Below are 26,984 nucleotides of genomic sequence, written 5' to 3' on the forward strand. Positions count from 1 at the left end.
AGTAGTTGCAAAGTACATAAAAATAAGTAAGTAGTTGCAAAGTTGCTAATTAGCTCAATCGCAAAAGCTGTCTGTGATAAGACTTGACCATATAACCTTTGGGTTGCTAGACTCACTCATCCACCACGACCAACCAACCACTCTCCTTTCGTTTTTGCTTTAAGTAACCTAGTATCTTATGTAAGCATACCAAACATACAGTATTATACTCATTTGATTGTCCCGTACTTACGTTTATTATGTTACGTCTAGTCCACGAGACCAGTCTGTCCATGGTGATGGTCTGCCGCACGCAGTGACAAGTTGAGTCCACTCAAAGATAGCCAGTCATGTAGCTTTAGTTTGCACTCGGTCTTCAAACACTTTCAGTGGCGAAGCGAACTACGGCATCGTGTCGTAATTATAGAATAGATTTTTTTTTATGGATCACATTACGTGTTTTAAGCGGTCGTCGTTTTTGGCGCGCGTTCTTTTGACCTACAATTTTGGCAGAGCGCGCAACACTCTGAATGTGACACCTTGGATCGTTGACGGATTGGGGAAAATGCCTCGTCAAAGTTTGTCATCGTTAAGAATTCAAACTTTGCAATTAATATATTTAAGCTTTTGCAAAATTAATTTGGAATGAATGAAGAATGCATATCGTTTGGGAAATATTTTTGATTTTTCAAGCATATTTCATCTGCACATCAGGTAAGCCTTGAAGCCTGCGGTTATTAAATGGAATACATGAGATGAAGTGATGAACTTCGGGGCTTCAACAAACCCCAGAATATTGTGACTCATTTAAATGTATTTGGATAAGGAAATACAGAATAGTCTTCTGTTGGTGATACGGTTCCTACTGTAAACCGTGCAATGTAAGGCACGGGTGTTGCAGCTGTCTACCAAGAATTGTTTCAGTGTAGGTTTAAGCATGACAACTCTTTAAAGGTCACTATAAAGCAAATATTTACTCCACTTGCGCGTGAGTTGGCAACACAATTACTGTAATCGTTGATTATCTAGCCGTTCTCTTGAATGTTAGTCATAATATTATATAATAGGCTATTTGTGTTTAGGATTATAGATTTGTTTTGTCCCGCCCCTAATTTGGTACCAATGAGAGAACATTTGACAAAATCTCTTTGCGCCTGTCAAATTTGTAATGCTGAGATTAGATTCAACATTGGGCGTGTTCCACATACAGATGCTCTTTGCATGTTGCATGGATATTATTACCCACATCTTACATCATCGCAAACACATCGAATATCTTGTCTGCATCCTAGGAGGCCTCTGTCCCAAAATAAACTATGACAGAGACTAATTTGTCAATAGATGGAACTTTTCAAGTATGTTTCATTTCTGTTCTTATTTACATCTGCCAGACAGCAATAAATGGTATCTTATGTTCTTACTCTCATGACCGCTGACATGATGTTTAGTGGGAAGAACAGCTGACCGTGGGGCTTGACCCCAAGATCCAGCATTGCAGAGGTCAAGTGATGTACCACAAAACCCTGGGCCTGGGATAGAGGCAGTAGAAAACTCAGTAGAAACACTCTCATTTCAGCATTCTCTCCCTTTGAGACTTGTCCATTCGCACAGAGCCCATCTGCAAACCAGCACCCTAGAAACCTCCGGAATGATCCCTTTGCTGCCTGCCACCAATATAGCAAGAGACAGGAAAACTGACAGGGGGCACGATCCTCAAATCCTGTGTGGTGCAGAGGCAGGTGCTCTACCACCTGTACCACAACAACTTGGCCTCAGGGCAATTCACAGGATTTGGGATCTAAATTTGTTTCCCTCCATTAAGTATGATATGTTATGAATGGAATAGCTGTTGTACAATATCATACGAATTGGAGGACGTGTAGAATCACATGTCTTACCCGGCCGTACAATATCATACAAATTGGATGATGAAATCTGAATCTCAGAGGACAAATGGCGCTGCAGGTAGCCTAGTGGTTAGAGCGTTTGGCCCGTCACCGAAAGGTTGCTGGATCTAATCCCTGAGCTGACAAGATAAAAATCTGTTGTTCTGAACAAGGCAGTTAACCTACTGTTTCCCGGTATGCCGTCATTTTAAATAAGAATTTGTTCTTTACTGAATTGCCTAGTTTAAAGAAAATAAGTATTAGATGTCTTGCTCTGATTACAGGCTGCTTGTTCTTCTGTTAGCATTTGTGGTAAGGACAAATGTTAGGGGAATTTACGTTGCAGGTTAGTAGAATTAGGTTGAGGTTAGGGAAAGTGTTAGCTTAAATGCTACAGTTGTCCCCGACGCAACTCGAACACACAACCTTTGGTTGCTTTATTTGAATTATTTTTTTCAGATTTTTCAGGGGGTGCTGAAGTACCCTCAGCACCCCTTGAAAAATCTGAAAAAAATAATTCAAATAAAGCAACCAAAGGTTGTGTGTTCGAGTTGCGTCGGGGACAACTAATCAAAATGAAATCACATTTTATTGGTTACATACACATGGTTAGTAGATGTTATTGTGAGTGTAGCGAAATGCTTGTGCACCCTACTTCCCTTGGTTATGGACCAACCTCTTTTAAATTCTGTCTTAAGTAACCAGACCATTATTCTATTTGTACCGTAACGAAACATATCCTATTAAATGGAGGTATCCACTTGATCATTCCAAACCCTACGTCTCTTTAATGTGGTCAGGCTGACCACAAAATCCAGGGCCTCAATTCCGTTTTTATCTCTAATCTCTAGGTAATATTAGACTTAAGAAGTGAAAGTTAACAAGAGAGTTGGTGATCATTTTCAGCGACATGATAGTTTCTGTGTTTTTTTGTTTTTTTCCTACTGCAGCACAGCTAATTTCACCAAAGATTCATGACGGTTGGTGGGCGTACAAAGATGCTGTCCAAGGGAGCTTTGTTCCAGGTAATTATTTTCGATGTTGAACAAACACTGACATCACATGAACTCAAAGCCTTTGGTGTCCACATGGCCCACTATTGAATAAGGAGATGGTCCTATCAGTTTTCCACATTGGTTCAATGTCATTATTTTTTGTTGAAATGATGTGGAAACAATGTTGATTCAACCAGCTTTTGTCCAGTGGGTTGTTTCGTAACAGAAAGCCAGACCAAACAGTCCTCTCTGTTTTGGGAAGGGAACATTTCTTGTTAACCAGGAGGGTTCGCTTGTTACTAATGTTCTTGCTCTTGGGCAGTGTTATTGACATGTTGCTGGCTTCTTCCTCCGCCCTCTGTCTCTGCAGCAGGAGCTTCAGGTTCACTACTGTTCTGACTGCAGGTCTTATGAAATGTTTATCACAGCCCTCTCTCCATCTTCCTCCCTCCCTGTGTTTCTTTACTCCATAATCAAGGGGAGCACAGACATACAATTATACAGAAGAAGAATGGCAGCACATTGAATAAAATAGAGGTCTCAGACCTTTTCAACGAGGAAGGATGAATGACCAATATAACTGTGTAGTCAAGTGTAGTCTGGTAACATTTCAATAATACAACATTAAATATAATCATACATTCATACCATTTCTCATTTGGAAACGTTTGGAGAGCTCACAAACTGCGCAACACTTGTGATAAAGAACTTTTGGTTTATTGAATTGTATTTTATTTCATTGCACTTACCAGTTTACTTTTAATTTTCTTTTGAATGCTGACATTTTGAAGTCAGAACTTTGTATATATATTTGTAAATATCAGCGTCATCTTTGAAACCCCAGCGCTGTGTAAAAAACTCCAACACTCATTTGCACCTCTACCTGCCTGCCTCCTGCTGAATATTTGTCCTTATGACTGCTAGAAGGAGACAGGTTACAGTTTCCACCCCAACCTGTCACTTCAAAAGCACTCAATGATCTCGGAGTCTCTACATTTGAACTATATGTTTATTTTGGTACAGCGTGATAACCAGAATTCAATATAATTCCAATGCAAGAACACCAAAAAATGTAGCTCCCTCACCGATGTCAACTGCCCCCTTTAGTCACTTTGTCCTGGAGCCGTGCCTGCTCTGGAAGACAACATAATGATGTTTGTTTCCAACATTAGTGCTGTTTTCCTAAAGAAGTTAAATCAGCTTTGTGCTTTGTTTCCTTTGCTTCGTATCGCGATACTGGTATCATCCCACCCCAATTGTCTATGTGTGCCTTAAGGAAGGGTGCAAATTTGGATGAGCCAATGGGCTCATATAAGGATACGTGAAACCAGCAGAAACTGCTGCCTTGAGGGCCATCACTGTCCTCAGCTGCTCCATGTGTAACTCTGTCATTGGATTACCTTAGTTTCAACCTCTCTTCTCCTCTCCTTTAGGGCAGCAGGGCTAGGAGGAGAAATGCCTATTTATTAGCTGTGACAGATAAGCACAGCAGGTGACACAGAAGCCTTTGGAAGTCTTTTGTAGAAGGTTGTGGGATGCTCCCTGACCTTTAACCTTATGTCTCCTGCTAGTGTATCAGTGTGTGGACTCAGGGGGAGAGCCCTTTCAGCCTCTCGGCCTAGCTGCAGGGAAGCTTCCTGTCTATCACCACAGAGACCTTTACACAGGAGAGGAGACATCCACACACAGTCAACCGCAAATGACAGTGACTCTCTGTTACAGACCTATATCCATCCTGCCCTGCCTATCTAAGGTCTTCGAAAGCCAAGTCAACAAACAGGTCACTGACTATCTCGAATCCCACCTTACCTTCTCCACTGTGCAATCTGGTTTCCAAGCCGGTCACGGGTGCAACTCAGCCACGCTCAAGGTACTAAACGATATCATAACCGCCATCGATAAAAGACAGTACTGTGCAGCCGTCTTCATCGACCTTGCCAAGGCCTTCGACTCTGTCAATCACCATATTCTTATCGGCAGACTCAGTAGCCTCGGTTTTTCGGATGACTGCCTTGCCTGGTTCACCAATTACTTTGCAGACAGAGTTCAGTGTGTCAAATCGGAGGGCATGCTGTCCGGTCCTCTGGCAGTCTCTATGGGGGTGCCACAGGGTTCAATTCTCAGGCCGACTCTTTTCTCTGTATATATCAATGATGTTGCTCTTGCTGCGGGCGATTCCCTGATCCACCTCTACGCAGACGACACCATTCTATATACTTTCGGCCCGTCATTGGACACTGTGCTATCTAACCTCCAAACGAGCTTCAATGCCATACAACACTCCTTCCGTGGCCTCCAACTGCTCTTAAACGCAAGTAAATCCAAATGCATGCTTTTCAACCGATCGCTGCCTGCACCCGCATGCCCGACTAGCATCACCACCCTGGATGGTTCCAACCTTGAATATGTGGACATCTATGAGTACCTAGGTGTCTGGCTAGACTGCAAACTCTCCTTCCAGACTCATATCAAACATCTCCAATCGAAAATCAAATCAAGAGTCGGCTTTCTATTCCGCAACAAAGCCTCCTTCACTCACGCCGCCAAGCTTACCCTAGTAAAACTGACTATCCTACCGATCCTCGACTTCGGCGATGTCATCTACAAAATGACTTCCAACACTCTACTCAGCAAACTGGATGCAGTCTATCACAGTGCCATCCGTTTTGTCACCTTATACCACCCACCACTGCGACTTGTATGCTCTAGTCGGCTGGCCCTCGCTACATATTCGTCGCCAGACCCACTGGCTCCAGGTCATCTACAAGTCCATGCTAGGTAAAGCTCCGCCTTATCTCAGTTCACTGGTCACGATGGCAACACCCATCCGTAGCACGCGCTCCAGCAGGTGTATCTCATTGATCATCCCTAAAGCCAACACCTCATTTGGCCGTCTTTCGTTCCAGTACTCTGCTGCCTGTGACTGGAACGAATTGCAAAAATCGCTGAAGTTGGAGACTTATCTCCCTCACCAACTTCAAACATCAGCTATCCGAGCAGCTAACCGATCGCTGCAGCTGTACATAGTCTATAGGTAAATAGCTCACCCTTTTTCACCTACCTCATTCCCATACTGTTTTTATACTGTTTTTATTTATTTACTTTTCTGCTCTTTTGCACACCAATATCTCTACCTGTACATGCCCATCTGATCATTTATCACTCCAGTGTTAATCTGCAAAATTGTATTATTCGCCTACCTCCTCATGCCTTTTGCACACATTGTATATAGACTGCCCATTTTTTTGCTACTGTGTTATTGACTTGTTAATTGTTTACTCCATGTGTAACTCTGTGTTGTCTGTTCACACTGCTATGCTTTATCTTGGCCAGGTCGCAGTTGTAAATGAGAACTTGTTCTCAACTAGCCTACCTGGTTAAATAAAGGTGAAATAAAATAAAATAAATAAAAAACTCTTAGTATGTGCCTGGTGTCATATGGGTGGAAGCCAAGTTGGTGGGATGTTTTTGCTATTGTACATTAATTCGCCTCAAGCCCTTTTTGATGAAAACGGGGAAACTCTACAGCTAGAATGTACATTTGGAGCCATCTAATTAAAGACTCTACTTTTTGAAATGGAAAGGAAATCGAATGGATCTAAACAGGCTCAAGAAGAGTGCAATTATGCCTTGGCCCATTAACTTTTTGATACAGATTTCAATTCAACTGAACCTTTTGTCAGAAACAAAGGCATCACCTTCCTTCTGTATATTCTTACAGGAGTATAACTCTGTATTATTATTTGTATGTGCTGCAGTCTTGGAAAGTAGGTCACCAAGTTAGTGATCACAAGCCAGCTATCTCTATCTATCTCTCTCTCTCTCTCTCTCTCACATACACATACACAGACGCCCTTGCAAAGACTCTGAGGGGCAAAAAAAGAAGTGCGGAAGGAAGAAACAGAATCCCTCCCACGCAAAGGGTTACGAGGGAATTTAAATGGAATGGGAAGAGGCTAGAATAGAATTATGATTACTATGCGCTCAATAATCTTCTAATGGTATTAAAAGGCCATATTCACAGGACCCGCACTTTACATTTTCGCTATCACTCAGAGCTATAATAATGTTAAGCCCCTCTTCCTCCTTTTCCCACCCACCGACTAATGTGATGAACATACATATGTTCTAGCATATTGCTGCTGTATTTCTACCTGCGGGTATGGTGGCCTGGAGGATGAGCGGAAAGGTTTGTTATTGGAGCAACACGAGCTACACCATTGTCTTCAAAGCTAAAACATTATGCGAAGGTGCTAGATTATGGCTGACATTTAAGACTTTTAACAACCAAATCATCTATAGGCGAGCCAGCCAAGTAATTTACAGCTGTGATAAAGGAAGATGCTCAAAGGAAAGTTCAGAAAAGCAGTGGTTTATTCCTCCTTGCCGTGTCAAAGTAAGATTTGATTTGTTTGAGGGCTGAGCAAAATAACCTCCTACAGCAGATGGTGTTAAATCCTCTATGATGATAAGAGGGTCTAGACCGAGGTATATTATCCTGTCAAACCAGAAGCTTGTCAGTAACCAGGTTTACATTCAACCTTTTGAATCGGAAGAGTTGAACATGTCATTGAAACCCATCTAACGTGTATTTTTTTTATCCAGTACATGGAAATTGAACGACAAAAGTAATGTTTTATGTGCATTACGTCATCACGCACAGACTTTTATCCTCAAACAAGTCCGTTACTTGATGGAAACATTTCTGGTAAGAAAATGTGTACGTTGTTTTTATGCAGATTTGAGAATATTCGCATGAAAATCTGTCACCAACTGGATGGAAACCTAGCTAGTTGTTGTACATTGTCAGGCTACCACGTTGGAATTGATATTGCTACCTACCCACCAATACCCAAAACACCTGCCTGCCTTTTAAATAAATTGCTCCATGGAATTACCCCTTGGCTAACAGCACGCTTTTAAGCACTGTTTATTGAAGAACAAATCTCCCTTCATCATTACTCTCTGATTGTCTCGCACTGCATAGCCTATAGTTTTCACGAGTCGGTTGTCTGAGTGTGAAAAGGTCTACCGTGTCCTAGTATTTAGCAGACAATATTGCAGTTGCAACACAAAGTTATTGGAACTAATTGTAGTTCCATCTGTAGTTCTCCCACGTCCCAAGACATCTGCTCTCTGATGTTAACTGCATGATGGATCATCAGCTATTCCTCCACTTTAATTATATCCACAGGACCTTAGGAAGGCAATACACTGGAGTCGGGAGTGTCTGCACAGTCCAGCAGGTTCAATAGATTGCAAACTGTCCCAATTTTGTCTTCTTTGTTTACGCTGCTTGTAAAATTGGAAATGTAATCCCTATGATCTGAGGGGAGGATTTCCCTGGTCATTTTGATATAAAATCAGAGTGAATTTTGTGAATTGTGATTGCTGTGAATTGGCCAGTCCTCAGTCCTAGTGGTCTCTCCAGACCCATTGACATTTATGTTCTCGTTTTAGTTTGTTCTCTGTAACATTATGTTTATATCCTGACTATTTTGCTCTGGAAAAAAACCTCTAGACTTCAATTAGCTGCATATCCCAACACGTGTTGTGAAGTCTCCCTAGAGGTAGTTGTACTGTAGGGTCTGGTTTTCAGGTCTTGGCTGGGACGTACTGCATTGCACCTGCTGCATGCACCTGCTACCTGATCCAATAATATACCTGTACTGGAATAGAGATCGTGAGCACTAGGCAGCATGGGTAAAGGGGGTGAGAGTTCACACGTGAGGGTTTAGACATACTTGTACTTTTCTAGCTGAGTTTTCTAATGGAAATTGTTGTCTTTCCTGCTCAGCCTCAGTAATGTCTAGGAGCACCTCTAAGCACCTTTCGCTGCTAAAACAATAATGCCTCATCCTTTCTTTAGATGTTTGTATCGCTCTTGCTCCACCAAACCAACAAGCAATGAAAGTGATTAACAATTTAATACAACAGTTAGAGTGCCATGAGTTGAGTGTAGTGCTATCTTATATTTCCTTTGAGCATGGTTCTCAGTTTGACATATCCTCTCTTTCCTCCAACTGTTGTGCTCACCAAATGTCACTGAGTGGGATTACAACACAGTTACATCACTGTTTTAGGACAATAAGGCTTTTATATATGTCACATGACCTAATTTTTTGGCAAAAGTAACAATTGTTGCCAAAATACTGCCTTCGAAACTATCAACAACAGTGCACATTTTTCCCTGGATCAATTGTTAAAACAATGATAGTTTAGTTAAAAATGCCTAGGCTTCATTTTGTGACACTGTTTTTTTAACACTATATTGAACCCTCTACACGTGCAGCTACAACTGGTAAACAATTAGTTGACATTCAGAAATTCCAACATCATTCCAGATCCTCATCTACTGTATTTCATTATCATGCATTACGAGTAGTTTGGCCAAGATCAGCTTGTAATATAGGTCACTGATCAGCTTAGGGTGGCTAATTCATTGCTTATTTGCTAGTTTAAGCTGATTCACTAGCAGATTCACTAGCTGATTCTTTAGCTGAATCTTAATTCTGAAATTGACTCCTAGTCATGATTTCCTCTTATTGTAGAAATATCTATAGGGGTTGTGGCGCTGATCTGATAGTCCTTAACCACCATTGGGCTTTGCCCAGAAGGCATGCCCCTTGCCCATGAATTAAGCAATGAATAGTACTGGTTGAATAGTACTGGTTGTCCCAGGAGTCTCCGTCCAGCAGTCCAGAGTATCAGCCTCTAATCCCTGTGCTAAGGGAGAGAGTGTAAAAGTCTTGAACCCTCATCTGTTTCACAGCTGGGCGGCCTTCTCCACTCAAGCCGACCCACGTGATGTAATCACAGCTGGGTGACGTCACGCGTGTCAGAAAGGAGTAGTGATGGCACTCTTGAGGCCTGCCACATCTGTCACAGCGGCCCTGCTCCTGTGCCACTGCCAGGCTCTGAGCCCTACTAAGAGGAGAGGATGGGTTCTCCCCAGTCCCTTCTGTCATGTGCAAGTAACGAGGGAGGGATAACAAAGATTATTTCAGCTGATCTTAAATCAGATTCTGGAAGCATTTAAACTGATTCTAATATAGAGGGATTCTATCTAAATCCATAGTAGTATCTACATACATACACACACACACACACACACACACACACACTTTGGCATTACTCACATGCCCATTTCTGAAAATAGCTTTTCCTAGTACTGTACAATCATAATATGGAATGTTGTACTAATGGCATACTCCATACTCTTAACTGCTGCTGTTTCGGTTACAGTAAGGCAAGGACTTTAAAGGGATATCTTTACCTCGTTTCATTACTCAGTGTTTCCTCCTCAGTGGTTCCTGTCAAAGTTTTTATAGTCCAAGCGCTGTTTAAGAACTTTCTCATCTCACACACGATATTAGACATCCACATGCTAAAGGAAATTGAACTGTGCTTGTTGTCCACAGTACCATCCTTCTGGGGGCTAGTGAATTCCGCCTGGAACCTGTGTGCCATGGGAAAGAGGCAGTCGCCGGTCAACGTCGAGACTAGTCACATGATCTTTGACCCCTTCCTCACCCCTCTACGTCTCAACACAGGCGGACGCAGCAAGGTAAGGAGATTGTGGAAAGCCTGATCTTGAACTCACTGATGACTCTTGAGCTTGTAGATCTGAAGGGCATCAGGACTTAAACTTCAGGAGACGTTGGTCATCTGCAGGCTATTATTGGATTCCAGTTGTGTGTGTTCATATTGTATTTATAATGTGTAATGAGGACTAGTATGCTCAGCCATCATCAAAACAAGGTGTTCTGTTTACAGAATAAACATTTATAGATTTATAGTATGAAGTAACGTCAGATTTCTACTCAGAATTCTTTCGAATACACAGACAGGGTCATTTTTTTTTAATGCCTCTAGCAACACCCCCGCTATCTAGCCCCATGGCTCTCCTTTAGTTGTACATCATGCTCTGCTTTCACAGTTGCCTTCTGAATCTCTCCCATCCCGATCCCATCAAATGACCCATATAGCAGGGTAGAGCATGGCGCTTGTAACGCCAGGGTAGTGGGTTCGATTCCCGGGACCACCCATACGTAGAATGTATGCACACATGACTGTAAGTCGCTTTGGATAAAAGCGTCAGCTAAATGGCATATATTATTATTATATTATATATTAGTATTTATTGTAGGATTTCACTAACATTATCAAAGGGTGTTGACAGGATGCCCCAAGCTCAAGCTGCAAGCTGGGGACAAGGGGGCATGACCATCATTCACCACAGGGCATAAAGTCCACTAGGGAATAGGGGAAATTACTAATCATGTAAAATGAGAACGACAACAGAATTACACTCAGTACTGTAGTTCAAATGGGGACAAATGAACTATTACCGAGCCTATTTGATCCAATTACATTTTATTTATGTATCTTTTGGTTCTTTGCAGTGTTGTGTAAGAATGAAAATTGACTTACTGTAAGGTATGTATGTGGTGGCCATTTTTCAGAGGACAAAACCCTTTAATTAAGACAGTCCACCTCCCCCTCCCCAACATTTAATTCCCATGAATAGTACTCTCATTTAGTTTGAATCAGAAAACTACCACAAGGAGCCAGGGAGGATTGGCAAAGAACAGTACATGTAAGAGAGGGTTAAATTCTCTTTGTAAGTCTTGTTTTATGATTAATGCAAGTGTGCATCTGCTGAGCGAGAGCGCAGAGAGCTGGGCCATCTGTGCTGGCTTGTGTCTGTGGGAGGACTGTGGGAGAGGGGATACATGAAGTTAGCCAGGATGTTTTTACATTCACCACAGCTCGTCTACTCGATATTCCCAGATATATGTCCATCAACAGATGGACATGTTTACTCTCCCAGTTAACTGCCTCTTTTCCTGCAGCTATTTATTGAGATGCATACACTATTTTAGTTTAAAATATTGTCATGTGCCATTAACACACTACCATACAGCTCACACACAAATAGAACACATGTTATTCCTGATTAACATTGAGCTTGGATTTACAGCTTGATGAAAGGCGGTTGCTTGAAAAAGGTGTAAATGAATTTCCATCTTGTTATTAAGCACTTGGGATGTTAGACCTTGTGGAGGAGTCTCACTTTACCACAGAACACGTCAGGTGGAGACGGATGCTCAGGTGGAGGGGATGCTGAGATGCCGAGGAACCTGTTTTGTAAAGATATTTAACTGTTAGAGAAAGTGTGAAATAGACTTGTTGAGTTCAAAGATCAAACGATAAGATGCAGTTGCTGCACTCCAAAAACTGCATTTTTACGGAAGTGTATTTGTTCACTTCACTTGAATGTTAGGGAAATATTTTCAACTTGTATGCTCAGGCAGAGACTGAATAGCAATTTGCATTTTAGATACTTGATTAAGACAATTAATCCGAAGAAGCGATTTAGTGTGGCAATCTTTGTCATGAAAAAAGAAAAAAGACAACATGAAACTGTGGTGATAAGCCTTTGCTTGATAAATGGTTCTGTTCACAGCATCTTTGAATCGACTTCAATGTGTTGACATTTAGTAATCATTTGGAAGCTGCGACAGTCAATAGCAGGACATTAGTAATTTCCTATCTCACTTGCTCCCATGATGTCCACAAAGCCATACTCACTCACACACACTGTCACCAAATTCACTCATGAAGACATAGTTTCTCATGAACTTACCCTAGTAAAGCTCAAACAGTTGCTCATAGAAAACATTTAGTAGGCAACAAGTTGGCATTTTGCAAAGCACACATGAGGAAAACTGTCAGTCGGGAAATGTTGGTCCTTTGAAAATATTGGTGCAATTATACAGCATAACCTATTTCATGTAATGTAATCCAGGGCTAGAATATCCTTATTTTTTTTGTTTATCCAGAAAACAGCCGGCTATTAACATGAGACAAGTTTGAGATAAGATAAAAGTGACCTTAGTTCCTTTCGAAGGTTGAAGGACTTCAATGTCCTCAGTCTGTCACAGCTTCAATTATGTTCAAATCCCAGCCTTTCAATCCTCAAGGAAGGGAGGGAGTACAAAGTGGCTTAGGAGTGACAGAGACTAAAGGATAGGTAAGGTGGGTGAGGTGAGTGTTGGGTCAAATAACAGGACGATTCATCATTCTGACAGGCTTCACATGGAGTGTCACCACTTAAAGACATGCTCCTTTGGTGACTCATTCCTTCATTGCGGTGCCTTTTGGACCTTTTTGTAATTCTACCAGTTTGACTTTCAGAAAAACATATTGGTCAAGCTTTTTTGGTGCATTTTCCAACCTGTTAGATGCAGGGTGGAAATTTGGAGCCTAAATTACCCATAGCTCTGTGAGTGAGCATTTAAATGTACAATAAAGTATATCATATCGTAATGGTGAACACTTGAACAGGATTAAATCAAATTATAATAAATACAATGATCATGGAAGAAGGTTATTGAGAGAGAATTTAACTAGGACTATAAAATAATGAACAAATATTTAAAAAAATATACAAAGGTACTGAGAATCCTTTTAACAAAGATGTTTAGGGGTTGTCTGAGGTCCACACAACATTCAAACAGACACCATGAAAAGGGAATTTAGAAAACACACTTTATTGGCAGCGATGTTTTAGCATATGTTGTCTTTCATGTTGCAAAATGATGGTTAACCAGCCAAAAGGGGAGCTACTGGTGCGCTTCTCGTGCATGATTTTGTGAGGATTTCTGTGTACCTGTTTCGCGTGTTGTAAACTTACTGTGTTGGCGGAGCAAGTAACATGCCTTCCCTTATTTTATGGCTTATATTTCTCCTGGAAGTTGATGACTAACACCCGGGGACACGGCAAAAACGCCTACATCCACAATAAAAAAGTGTTCAAATGGCATTTCCTTTCAATATCCAAATGTTTGTGTTTTCAAGGTAAAGGATACCTGACCTTATATTTCAAGTCTTTTGGAATCCACATTTTAAACTAAATAAGAAGTGATTTTTCCTGGGGACAGAAAATGCACCGCATAGTAGGAATTATTTTTTAAACCTACATCTTTGGGCTGGATGTGTCAATATGCAGTTCATAAACCCATAATCTATGAGGAGAATTACCGTCTTACCTTAATTATCCACGAAATCCATAGTTAAAAGCAACTGTTTTTCTGGAAGCTGTGTTTCACCATTTTCCCTACATTTGCCCCCTAAGCAATTTGAGTTCAACCAATGAGCTTCAGCCCCTCGCCATATGAGTGACAGCTAGCAAGATGCACTTGATGCCACACAGCAGAGCTAGAGCAAAAGCAATGACGTGGTGCACGTATCTGCAGTACACCATCTCCGGAGTCCTCTTTTGCCTCGTGAGTGCTACTTTCAGCACTACTGGCTAAACAGTATACAAAAGTACTGAGAATCCCTTTAACAAAAATGTTCAGGGGTTGTCTGAGGTCCACACAACATTCAGACACCATGAAAAGGGAATTTAGAAAACACACTTTATTGGCGGAGATGTTTTAGCATATGTTGTCTTTCATGTTGCAAAATGATGGTTAACCAGCCAAAAGGGGAGCTACTGGTGCGCTTCTCGTGCACGGTTTTGTGAGGATTTCTGTGTACCTGTTTTGAATATTGTAACCTTACTGTGTTGGCGGAACAAATAACATGCCTTCTGTTGCTTTACCACCCCAACTGCATTGAACTGCCAGGAACAGGCATTGTTTCTGTCAACGTGTGTTTACTGGAGATTCTCTCTGCTGCTCGTGTTTAGCCCGAGACAAAATTCTCTCCATTATACTACTATTGTGGATCAGAAAAATCCCAACTTTGAAACAGAGCCAGGAGACGTGCCTCGTTGCATAGAATGAGTTCCCCCACAGAGAGGAGCTCACTTCAGAGTGTAAAGGCCACAGTTAGAGGGCAGCAGGTAGCCTAGCGGTTAAGAGTGTTGGGCTAGTAACCGAAAGGTCACTGGTTAGAATCCCCGAGCCGACTAGGTGAAAAATCGGTTGCTGTGCCCTTGAGCAAGGCACTTACCTCTAATTGCTCCTGTAAGTTGCTCTGGATAAGAGCATCTGCTAAATGGTGTGAATGTAAAATGTGTATTTTTCAGGCAGAGACAGTAGAGGGCCTCCAAGGAACTGAGAGAGAACTGATGGGGGATTTAATAATCTAATCAAAGCTAGTCTAACTTCTCTTCTCAAAACATGGTGGAAAACCAAAACTACCTCCTGTTCTCACTGTTTTGAAGGCAGTCACTGCAATTTACTTTTCATTGATATAATAATGGGAGATTCTTGTGTTCTGCGTTCTACAGTGCCTTCAGAAAGTATTCACACCCCTAGACTTTTTCCACATTTTGTTCTGTTACAGCCTGAATTTTAAATAGTTTATGTTTAGATTCGAATGTCACTGGCCTACACAAAATACACCATAATGTCAAAGTGGAATTATGTTTTTAGACATTTTTACAAATTAATTTAAAAAATAAATGCTAAAATGTCTTGAGTCAATGAGTATTCAACCCCTTTGTTATGGCTAGCCTAAATAAGTTAAGGAGTTACAATTGGCTTAACAAGTCACATAATAAATTGCACGGACTCACTCTATGGGAAATAAGTGTTTAACTTTATATTTGAATGGCTACTTCATCTCTGTACCCCACACATACAATTATCTCCAAGGTCCCACACAGATCCGGTAGGTTTTCTTGATCAATGATCAACACAAAATACTCTGTCAAAGTAGAAGAAAAATGTGTAACATTTGTAAAAAAGAAAGAAAAAAAGAAATCCTACAGTGTCTGGTGGAAATCAGAATGAACCAGGTTTTCCTCTAGGATTTTGCCTGTGCTTAGCTCCATTCCATTCATTTTTTATCCTGAAAAACTCCCCAGTCCTTAACGATTACAGGCATACCCATAATATGATGCAGCCATCACTATGCTTGAACATATGGAGAATGGTACTCAGTAATGTGTTGTGTTAAGATTTACCCCAAACAACACTTTGTATTCAGGACAAAAAATTGCTTTGCGGTATTATTTTAGTGCCTTGTTGCAAACAGGATGCATGTTTTTGGAATAGTTTTATTCTGTACAGGCTTCCTTCTTTTCACTCTGTTAATTAAGTTAGTATTGTGGATTAACCTCTCTAGGGTATGTGGTAGCGTCCCACCTGGCCAACATCCAGTGAGAATGCAGAGCGCCAAATTCAAATACAGAAATACTCATTATAATAATTCAGGAAAGATACAACTATTTTACATAGGTTTAAAGATTAACTTCTTGTGAATCAAACCACAGTGTCAGATTTTTAAAATGCTTTACGGCGAAAGCATACCTTACGATTATTTGAGAACATAGTCCAGCAGACAAATCATTACAAACAGTACCCAGCCAAGTAGAAGAGTTACACAAGTCAGAAATAGAGATAAAATTAATCACTTACCTTTGATGATCTTCATATGGTTGCACTCAGAAGACATTCATGTATTCAATAAATGTTCCTTTTGTTCGATAAAGTCTCTTTATATCCAAAAACCTCCGTTTTGTTTGTGTGTTTTCTTCAGTAATCCACGCAGTCTCAACAGGCAGACAAAAAAATCCAAATAGTATCCGTAAAGTTCGTAGAAACATTTCAAACGATGTTCATGATCAATCCTCAGATTGTTTTTAGCCTAAATAATCGATAATATTTCAACCGGACAATAATGTCGTCAATATAAAAGGTAAACAAGAAAGGCACTCTCTCGGTCGCGCGCATGAAAAAGCTCTGTGACACGGCAGGGTCCACTCATTCAGACTGCTCTTACTCCCTCATTTTTCAGAATACAAGCCTGAAACTATTTCTAAAGATTGTTGACATCTAGTGGAAGACATAGGAACTGCAATTTGAGTTCTAAGTCAATGGATACTGTAATGGCATTGAATAAAAAAACTACAACAAAAACATTCCTACTTCCTGAATGGATTTGTCTCAGGTTTTTGCCTGCCAAATCAGTTCTGTTATACTCAGACGCTATTTTAACAGTTTTGGAAACTTTAGAGTGTTTTCTATCCAAATCTACCAATTATATGCATATCCTATCTTCTGGGCCTGAGTAGAAGGCAGTTTAATTTGGGTACGCTTTTTATCCAAAATTCCAAATGCTGCCCCCTACCCTAGAGAAGATAACTACAATGTTGTGGATCCATCCTTAGTTTTCTCTTATCACAGCGATTAAACTCTGTAACTGTTTTAAAGTCACCATTGGCCTCATGGTGAATTCCCTGAGCAGTTGCCTTCCTCTCCGGCAAACTGAGTTAAGAAGGACTCTTGCATCATTGTAGAGACTGGGTAGATTGATACACCATCCAAAGTGTAATTAATTACTTCAGCATGCTCAATGGGGTATTCAATGTCTGCTTTTTTATTTATTTTTACCCATTTACCAATAGGTGCCCTTCTTCCTTGACAAAAAAAGGACAATTAAATCCATTTGAATCCCACTTAGTAACACAACAAAATGTGGAAAGTCAAGGGGTGTGAATACTTTCCTGAGCCTGAGGGACAGTCCACTGTACAGCAGAGGGGAATAGTTTAACCTAACCTGATGCAAAACAAATTTCAAATTAAAATCAAATGTCCTCAAAATGTAAGCCCTCAATATTTGGACTCAATTCACTGAAGCAGAACAGCAATTAGTCCCAAGCCTTTTTGCTCATGGTAAGCAGCTTTTATGCTCTGTTTGGGAATGCTTAAAGTGGCCAGCAAAATCGGTAAATCACTCAACAGGAGTGTTGTGTCAGCTCCTCCTCTAGCATGACTTTATGTCCATTTGTATGTATTTACATACATCAAGGTAGCTAGAGCATTGTGTGCGTTGTCATAATCAATGATCATTGTGAATCTGAATAGAATTAAGGCTCATCTGCAGAATTTCTGCCTGTTAGGTAGACAGTCTGTGGTGTCAATGAGACAGCACAGAATGGAGAGCATTTGAAAGATGCTACTCTTAATAAATTGAAGTTATGTTAAGAGATTTTATTTGGTTTGATTGAGTGACCACGTGACCATACCCGGCCAGTATAAAAGCACTGATTTAGAGTATAGTCGGTTGCTACACAAGATGAATACAGTAACTGAAAAACTTTAAACATCTGCTGCTATAAAAAAAAAATCATTACCCTGTGAAAAAATGTAATATAACCTAAAATCTGTCTGCAACTATTTAAATATATATATATATTTATATACAGTACCAGTCAAAAATGTGGACACACTTACTCATTCTGTACCTTAAATGCAGCTCTCACCATTTTGCTCATTTGATTACATGCATTATGCACTAAGAGGGAGTAGACCGGGCCCCTGTTTAAAGGGCTATAAAAAAAAAACATGTCAAGTGAAATATATTGCTTTTGTTACTTCATTTAACCATCGGCAGTATTTGTTGTATATATTTTTCAGCATTCCTTTGTCTCTGAATAAATTAACTAAGTGGATCACCCTATGATGAATGACTCCATCAAGATCTACACGGGCATAACACTGAACTCCCTCCATTCACTTTTTCTCCTTACCTCCCTCTAATTTCATTAGAAGTCTTGATGTTATCCTAGTTTTATATGAAAGAATGGAACAAAGTTTTGAAGGTCTTCCTTTACCTGTTGGGCATTTCAATGTGTCACTTCAAACAACGTGAAAGTTTGTTTCTCAGTTTATTATTAATTTCACCTGCTTCCTTAATGATGATTTGGAAGATGATTTTCATTTTTTCATTTTTTTTTTATCCACTTTTTAAAAACCTCATTTTCTGAAGGCCAACAGCCAATCCCAAAGGATTATTCTGTGATTATGAGCCTGAAGAATATTATAATTTTACATTGCAGTAATGGGAAAGTGCAATTTCTTTATCTACCCATAATGGAAATTATAAAGAATTACACTGAACAAAAATAGATACTGTGGTGAGACCGTTCATCCACCGCCATCACCTCATGTTTCAGCATGATAATGCACAGCCCCATGTTGCAAGGATCTGTACACAATTCCTGGAAGCTGAAAATGTCCCAGTTCTTCCATGGCCTGCATACTCACCAGACATATCACCCATTGAACATGTTTGGGATGCTCTGGATTGACGTGTACGACAGCGTGTTCCAGTTCCCGCCAATATCCAGCGAATTCACACAGCCATTGAAGAGGAGTGGGACAACATTTCACAGGCCACAATCAACAGCCTGATCAACTCTATGCGAAGGAGATGTGTCGTTCATGAGGCAAATGGTGGTCACACCAAATACTGACTGGTTTTCTGATCCACAACCCTACCTATTTTTAAGGTACCTGTGACCAACAGATGCATATCTGTATTTGCAGTCATGTGAAATCCATAGATTAGGGCCTAATTATTTTTTATATATATTTAAATTGACTGATTTTCCTTATATGAACTGTAACTCAGTAAAATCTTAGAAATTGTTGCATGTTGCGTTTCTATTTTTGTTCAGTGTATTAAATGAGTTATCTCCATTTCCTCTTCTGTAGAGGTCTCTCAGGTGAGAAACTTGCCCCCTTCTCTTTTACCACACATCCACCACACCTCACTTGACTCCTCTCTGTGCAGATGGGAGGCACCATGTACAACACAGGGCGCCACGTGTCGCTGCGGCCAGACAAGGCTCACCTGGTGAACATCTCCGGTGGGCCTCTGGGTTACAGTCACCGGCTGGAGGAGATCCGCCTGCACTTCGGCAGCGAGGACGGCCAGGGCTCGGAGCACCTGCTCAATGGACAGTCCTTCCCTGCAGAGGTGAGAGGGAACGAGCCAATGAGCCGAGAGGGATTATCTTTATCTTTGTTGTGTCTATAAACAATCCAATCCACTGAAAGTTGCTTTCATTAGACTAAGAGCTCAATTCAATCAAACTTGCATTACAGTTAAGGCTTCACTGCTTTACACGGCCCTACCGAGGCTGGTTTGTGTGGAAGATTTCCTCAAACAATGGACAAGGATAAAATATGCTGAACTACCTCTGTCACTCAGTCCACTAATCACATGTACAGGGCCTTTGAAGGGTGGGGTAGGAGAGCATCAGCAATCTGCACCCTAACAATGTAATTGAAGGCTGGATCGACAAGTGGCAGTGGGTTTTTAGTGGCAGTGGGTTTTTTCAATGGAGGAGGGCGATATTATAATGACAAAGTAAAAGCAGTAAACTTATCGGGTACCAAACTGAGTTTGTCTGTCTCGATTTAAATTAGATTTGGCAAACACTTTCCAGTCACTATTTTTAAGTGAGGAAGATATGTTGCCAAAAGTAAGCGGCTGCCCAGATAATTAGAGCTGAATCCCGTTCTAAATTGGAACGCTACTGAGCAGACAAGTGTCAAATTAAAACATTCCTAGATTTCTTGAGTTTATCTTCGAGTGAGGGTTGGATGGATAAGATTAGTTTAATCTGACATAATTCTTTCATGTGCAAGACAAATTCACATTTCTATCTCACATGGTCTAACACCAGGAAATGAAGGACTCACTGTTTGTTATGTCTTTATCTCGCCTCACTTACAGGTGCAACTTATACACTACAACCAGGAACTCTATGCCAACTACAGTGAGGCAGCCAAGAGCCCCAATGGCGTAGCTATTGTGTCCATATTTATAAAGGTCAGTTTGTGCTTGATGCAGACAATCTCCTTCTCTGTGGTGTTCTATTGTAGTGACCGTGGTCTTTATATTCAGAATCCCATGGGACTGTGCTGCGGATGCTGAATATTTTATGTTCCTTTACATCTCATCCCTCTCAGATATCCGAGTCTCCAAATGTATTCCTGAATCGCATGCTGAACAGAGACACCATCACGAGAATAACATACAAACGTAAGCACCCTCAGGCATTTAAGATTTGTGGGTTTATGCACACACATTGTCAAATCTACAGTAGTCACAGATAGAATAGTAGTCAGTTCCATTTTTGGATCCGTCATAAACATTTATATCTAGAAACAGAATTAATTTGGCTAATTGGAAGGTTGCCAGAGATGGACTTAATCAGAGATTGAGTGAAATTAATTCCAACTTCTGAATTAATCAGCTACATTGCCAATGTGATCCTCCTGGTTCAATAGATAAGATGTGTAACAATAGAAACCGCCCCCAACCCTGAGAGATGCTTGAGTCATCTCCTGTTTCTAACCGACAGAAATAACTCTGTGGCACTTTCAGAATGTCGAAACTTGGCAATCCTTTAAAGACAACAATTATGTAACATTGCTATAGTTAGTATTAACAGCTTCTACCCAAACTCTCTTTTCTTTCAGTTTTATGCTCTTCATTAAGTCTGGTTAATTTAATTTTCAGTCCTTTTTCATTAATTCAATTAAATTAAACGAATTACATTAAATACATCACTATTCATCCTTTTATTTGTATCCCATTACTATAATAATTGGATGTAAAACTGTATTACAAGTCCCAGCTGACTGGGGAGGTACTATCATTCGTCAAAACAGATGCAGACACCCAACCTTGACCTCTTATCCAACTACAGGCCCATCTCCAACCTCTTCCAATCAAAAATATTGGAAAATGGGATTGCAAACCAGCTTCAATCCCATCCGTCTTCCAATTAACTGAACAAGTTTTTCCAGTGAGGTTTCCAGTCCTTGCACAACACCGAAACAGCTATGGTGAAAGTTACCAATAACCTACTGATGCCTGCAGAATCTGGATTACCTAGCCTCCCCACTTTTCTTAGATCTCAGTGCTCTTTTGACCCTGCTGACCCTAACATCCTCCTGCGGCATCACAGAGAGCACACTGCAGTCTCTGGAACTGCTCTGAACTGGTTCTCCTCTTACCTCTCCAATAGGAAGTAATATATCCCGATTGGAGAGTCCAGATCGGTGGAGTCTACGGTCACATGCGGTGTCCCACAGGGGTCCGTTTTGCGTCCTATTCTGTTCCTAATCTACATGCTCTCTCTCAGCCAAATCCTCAGAATCTGTAACATCAACTTCCACTGCTACGCTGACGATACCCAAGTATATATTTACATCAATCCGGACACCATCTCAGGCCTAGCAAAACTTGGCAGCTGCCTAGATGACATCAGGGCATGGATGAAAGAGAACTTCCTCCAGCTGAACAGCAGCAAGACTGAGGCTATGCTTATTGGGACACACAAGCAGGTCACCAGTGCTGGAAACATCTGCCCTACTAGTGACGGTCAAGTCATCCATCTGTCCTCTGTCATCTCTAACCTGGAAGTTAAGTTTGATCCTTCTCTGTCCTTTGATGCCCATATAAAACATATCTGCAAAACATAATTTTTCCAAGAAACATTGCCCAGCCAGATGCAGAGAAACCCGTCCACACCTTCATCTTCTCCCAGATCGACTATGGCAATGCTCTGTTCGGGGACCTTTCAACCAAATCACTTCAGAGGCTACAACTTCTCCAGAAGATTCCTGCCAGGACCAAGAAGTCAGCCCACACCACCCCCCATCCTTGCTGAACTCCACTGGGTACCGGTCAACTATAAGATTGACTTTAAAATCCTCCTCCTAGTGTTTAAAGCCTCGAATGGATTGAGTCCCATCTACATCAACGATATAATTTATATCAATGAGCCAGCTCGCACTCTCCACTCCAGGAACTCACCACTGCTTCAGGATCCCAAGACACGTCTCCTTACTATGGGGGACCGAGCCTTCTGCTCCTTTGCCCCTCGCCTATGGAATAATCTCCCTGACCATTTGAGAGCCGCTCCATCAATCAGAGCTTTTAAAACGGGTCTTTAAACACATTTGTACAGACTGTCTTTCTTATAGACCTAATCTGGAAAGTCCTTTTAGCAACTACCCTACTATTGCTATTTCCTGCCTTGATTTTTATTGTAATTTTTATTTTATTATCATTACTTTTTGCCTCAGCTTTGCGATAACACTGTAATGAAAAGCACTATACAAATGAAATGTGTTATTATTATTCCGTAATACAGTGTAGAAAGTGTTGAGGATGGTACAGTATGAATCTGATTACCTCTGTTTTGGTCCACCTCCAGATGACGCATTCTTACTCATGGGGCTCAACATAGCAGATCTATATCCAGACACTACACGTTTTATAACATACGAGGGCTCCATGACTATCCCGCCCTGCTTCGAGACAGCCACCTGGATCCTCATGAACAAACCTGTGTACGTCACGCAGATGCAGGTAACTCGCCCTCGATCATGGACTCAATAATAACAGTAACTCATGTTAGCCAGAAGTTACTTGATAATTGGCCGTATTTGAGACTGTAGATTCTTTACCATAAACCTTATCTGTCCAACTTTCTCTCACGCCGCCTCTTTAGATGCATTCTCTGCGACTGCTAAGTCAGAATGAGCCATATAAGATATTCCTCAGTATGAGTGACAACACGCGGCCCGCCCAGCCTCTCTTGCAGCGCTGTATCCGCACCAACATCAACTTCAGCAAGCAGGGCCGGGACTGCCCCAACAACCGTGCCCTGAGGCCCCAGTATCGAGGTGTGTCTGAACGCATGTGTTTAGGATCTTTATTCAATCAACACGGTTACTTGAGACATTCCGGTAAAATTCAGGTATTGGTAAAAACAGACTGTGAGAAAAAGGTTTGTCATTGTAATATAAACTGCACATACTGTATTCTGAAACCGGTTTGTGTTTTTAGAAATTCAATATTTACACTCAGTGACCAGTTTATTAGGTACACCACCCCATTCACAAAAAAATGGTTCGCTCCTACAGACAGTGGCATCGAGGTATTCAGTTGATGTTCGATTAAACATTAGAATTGGCAAAAACAGTGACCTAAGCGATGGTATGATCGTCGGTACCAGGTGCGTCAGTTCCAGCATGTCAGAAACATCCGGCCTCCTGGGCTTTTCACACATGATAGTGTCTAGGGTTTACTGAGAATGGGGCGACAAACAAAAAACATCCAGTCAGCTGCAGTCCTGTGGGCGAAAATAGCTTGTTGATGAGAGTTCGAAGGATAATGGCAAGAAACGTGCAAGCTAACAGGCTGGCCACAAATAAGGTTGCAGTACAACAGTCGTGTGCAGAAAGGCATTGCAGCAGACAACCACACCGGGTTCCACTCCTATTAGCTAAAAAAAAAAAGAAATGGCTCCAGTGGGCATGCGATCACCAACACTGGACAATTGAGGAGTGGAAAAACATTGCCTGGTCCAACAAATCACACTTCCTGTTGTGTCATGCTGATGGCAGAGTCAGGCTTTGGCGTAAGCAGCATGAGTCCATGGCCCCATCCTGCCTGGTGTCAACGATACAGATTGGTGGTGTATGGCGTATGGTGTGGGGAAGGTTTTCCTGGCACACATTAGGTCCCTTGATACCAATTGAGTGACGTTTACATGCCTTGAGGAATTCAGGCTGTTCTGGAGGCAAAAGGGGGTCCGACCCGGTACCACATGGGTGTACCTAATAAACTATATTTTTCTCAGTCTTCTATAGTTCTGAGATGTCTATAGAGAAATGCCTCGTCCCTCAAAATGAACAGTTTCTTTGTAGGTTCTATGTCTCAAGCATTGCCTTTGTGTTTCCAGTTCAAGCAGTTCATGCTAACCTCCACGTCTCTTTGTTCTCTTTCCAGTAAACCAGTGGCTTCTGAAGTAGGAAAACGATGAACATGCTGTACAATACAACAGGATGAAAACGAAATATCGGATCCTTATTCTCAAGACTTTATTTGAATGTGGAAATACTACATTATCAGAAGAGAGGCTGTTTTTTGAATATGTTTGAGATTGCAAAGTAAGACAAGGAAAGATTGAAAAGTGTAACTTTTAAGGCTGCACAAATGTAATTATTTTATAGAGCTTATGGAAATGGGCTGTATGGAAATTCAGCAGGCTCCGCCATTTACTGACCTTTGCAGTGGAGACAAAGAGGACCTCTTTTATGACATCATCACCAACATCAGATTCACTTGAGCACCCAAAGATCCCAAAGGACCAACACTTCTTGAAATGAGCTAACTGTAATCACAGATACAACCGTACCGTGTTTTGATACCAACAGCATTCCATCAGATCTAACAACAAGCTAAGAATCTGAATATGATAAGAGGGTGCTTCTGGTGATGAAACCTTCTACATAACCATGTCACAGGCAAAAGGTGTACTGAATAAATGTCACAAATGCAGAAACATTTCCTGACCATGTGACCTAACCAGGAAAAACTCTGGACCCCAGAAAACACCAGGGCATGAGATGTTCCTGTTCAGGCTACATAGTCAGGAAACACTCCTAGCCATAGACTTGGTAGATCCAGTATTTTATACTGTATTTACTAAACTTTTCTAGCCATTTTGGGCCATTTGCCTTTTCTCTGTTTAATTGTTTACAATTTCATTCACTCTGTTTATTTAAATGATAGCAGCCCAATTAACATGTTTCAGAGAATTATCTAAGATAAAATAACACTTTACATAAGGCCTATATAGTATATGCTGTTTAAGAATTGTATATTGTCTAGCACTGAATAGAGCATGGGACGTGATTTGTCTGCAAATTCTTTAAGCAGTCACAAGGCATTCCTTATCAATTATTTATCCTCATTTTCGATTCAGAGCTGTGTATGGCGTTACAGGCAATGTGGGTTTGTGTGTGTGTGTGTGCGCGCATGTGTACATGACTGTATGTGTGTGTGTGTGCATTCTCTCCTGGGAATTGTATTTCTCATTAAATAGGGTAAATCTCCTCGTTTTGTGGCAACGAAACAAATCAAGAGTGAAATGCTTACTAACAATCTCTTTCCCACCGATGCAGAGTAAAACAAGAAGATAAAAACACAAGAGAAATAACACACAAGAATTAAGCTAAATACAGGAAGTACCAATATACCATATCAATGTGCAGGGGTACGAGGTAGTTGAGGTAAGTATATACAGTGCCTTCAGAAAATATTCACACCCCTTGACAAAGTAGGATTTATATGAATTTAATTGTATTTTTTTTGGAAACGATCTAAACAAAATAGTCTTATATCAAAATGGAAGAAAAAAATGTATTTTTATGTTTAATTCAATGGAAAATAAAACACAAAGTATTCAACCCCTTGAGTCAATACATGTTAGAATCACCTTTGGCAGCGATTACAGCTGTGAGTCCTTCTGGGTAAGTCTCTAAGAGCTTTGCACACCTGGATTGTACAATATTTGCCCTTTATTCTTTTTACAATTCTTCAAGCTCTGGTTATTGGTCTTTGCTAGACAGCCATTTTCAAGTCTTGCCATAGATTATTTTGCCAATTTAAGTCAACTTTAACTAGGACACTCAGGAACATTCAATGTTGTCTTGGTAAGCAACTCCAGTGTATAATTGGCCTAGTGTTTAGGTTATTGTACGGCTAAAAGGTGAATTTGTCTCCCAGTGTCTGTTGGAAAGCTTAGCTCTATTCCGTTTATTTTAATTTTAAAAACTCCTTAGTCCTTGCCAATGACAGCTATACCCTCAACATGATGCAGCCAACTTCATGCTTGAAAATACGGAGATTGTTAGTCAGTGATGCTTTGTATTCAGGACAAAAAGTTAATTTATTTGCCACATTTTCTTTGCATTATTACTTTAGTGCCTTATTGCAAACAGGATGCATGTTTTGGAATATGTGTATTCTGTACAGGCTTCCTTCTTTTCACTCTGTAATTTAGGGTAGCATTGAGAAATAACTACAATATTGTTGATACATCCTCAGTTTTCTCCTATCACAGCCATTAAACTCTGTTTTAAAATCCCCATTGGCCTCATGGTGAATTCCCTGAGCGGTTTCCTTCCTCTCCGGAAACTGAGTTGGGAAGGACGCCAGTATCTTTGTAGTGACTGGGTGTATTAATACACTATCAAAACTGTAATTAATAACTTCACCATGCTCAAAGGGATATTCAATGTCTGCTTTTTTTTCTTCCCCCATTTTACCAATAGGTGCCCTTCTTTGTGAGGTATTGGAAAACCTACATGATCTTTGTGGTTGAATCTGTGCTTGAAATTCACTGCTTGACTGGGGGATGCAGATAATTGTATGTGTGGGTTACAGAGATGAAGTAGTCATTTAAAAAATCATGTTAAACACCATTATAGCACACCGAGTCCATGCGACTTATTATGTGTTTTGTTAAGCACATTTGTACTCCTGAACTTATTTAGGCTAGCTATAATTT

At 40.8% G+C, this 26,984-nt stretch overlaps 1 protein-coding gene across 6 annotated transcripts; it reads left to right on the top strand.

Moving 5' to 3' along the window:
* Positions 1-300: 300 nt before the first annotated feature.
* On the top strand, positions 301-25,881 carry LOC118364749 (carbonic anhydrase-related protein 10-like). 6 transcript variants are annotated; one of them, XM_035746446.2, is made up of 9 exons: positions 301-693; positions 2,816-2,890; positions 10,282-10,427; positions 19,397-19,582; positions 20,345-20,440; positions 20,581-20,653; positions 22,839-22,993; positions 23,136-23,310; positions 24,419-25,881. In XM_035746446.2, exons 1-9 carry the CDS (start codon positions 636-638, stop codon positions 24,439-24,441), a joined length of 987 nt encoding a protein of 328 aa, XP_035602339.2. In that variant the 5' UTR covers positions 301-635; the 3' UTR covers positions 24,442-25,881. The 6 variants fall into 6 exon arrangements, with proteins under 6 accessions (XP_035602339.2, XP_035602345.2, XP_035602341.2 ...); XM_035746448.2 differs by lacking the exons at positions 301-693; positions 2,816-2,890 and adding exons at positions 7,056-7,348; positions 7,466-7,568; XM_035746449.2 differs by lacking the exons at positions 301-693; positions 2,816-2,890 and adding exons at positions 7,056-7,256; positions 7,466-7,568.
* The last annotated feature ends 1,103 nt before the right edge of the window (positions 25,882-26,984 follow it).

Source organism: Oncorhynchus keta, chromosome 32 (genome assembly GCF_023373465.1).
Source record: "Oncorhynchus keta strain PuntledgeMale-10-30-2019 chromosome 32, Oket_V2, whole genome shotgun sequence".
NCBI classification, from domain to species: domain Eukaryota; kingdom Metazoa; phylum Chordata; class Actinopteri; order Salmoniformes; family Salmonidae; genus Oncorhynchus; species Oncorhynchus keta.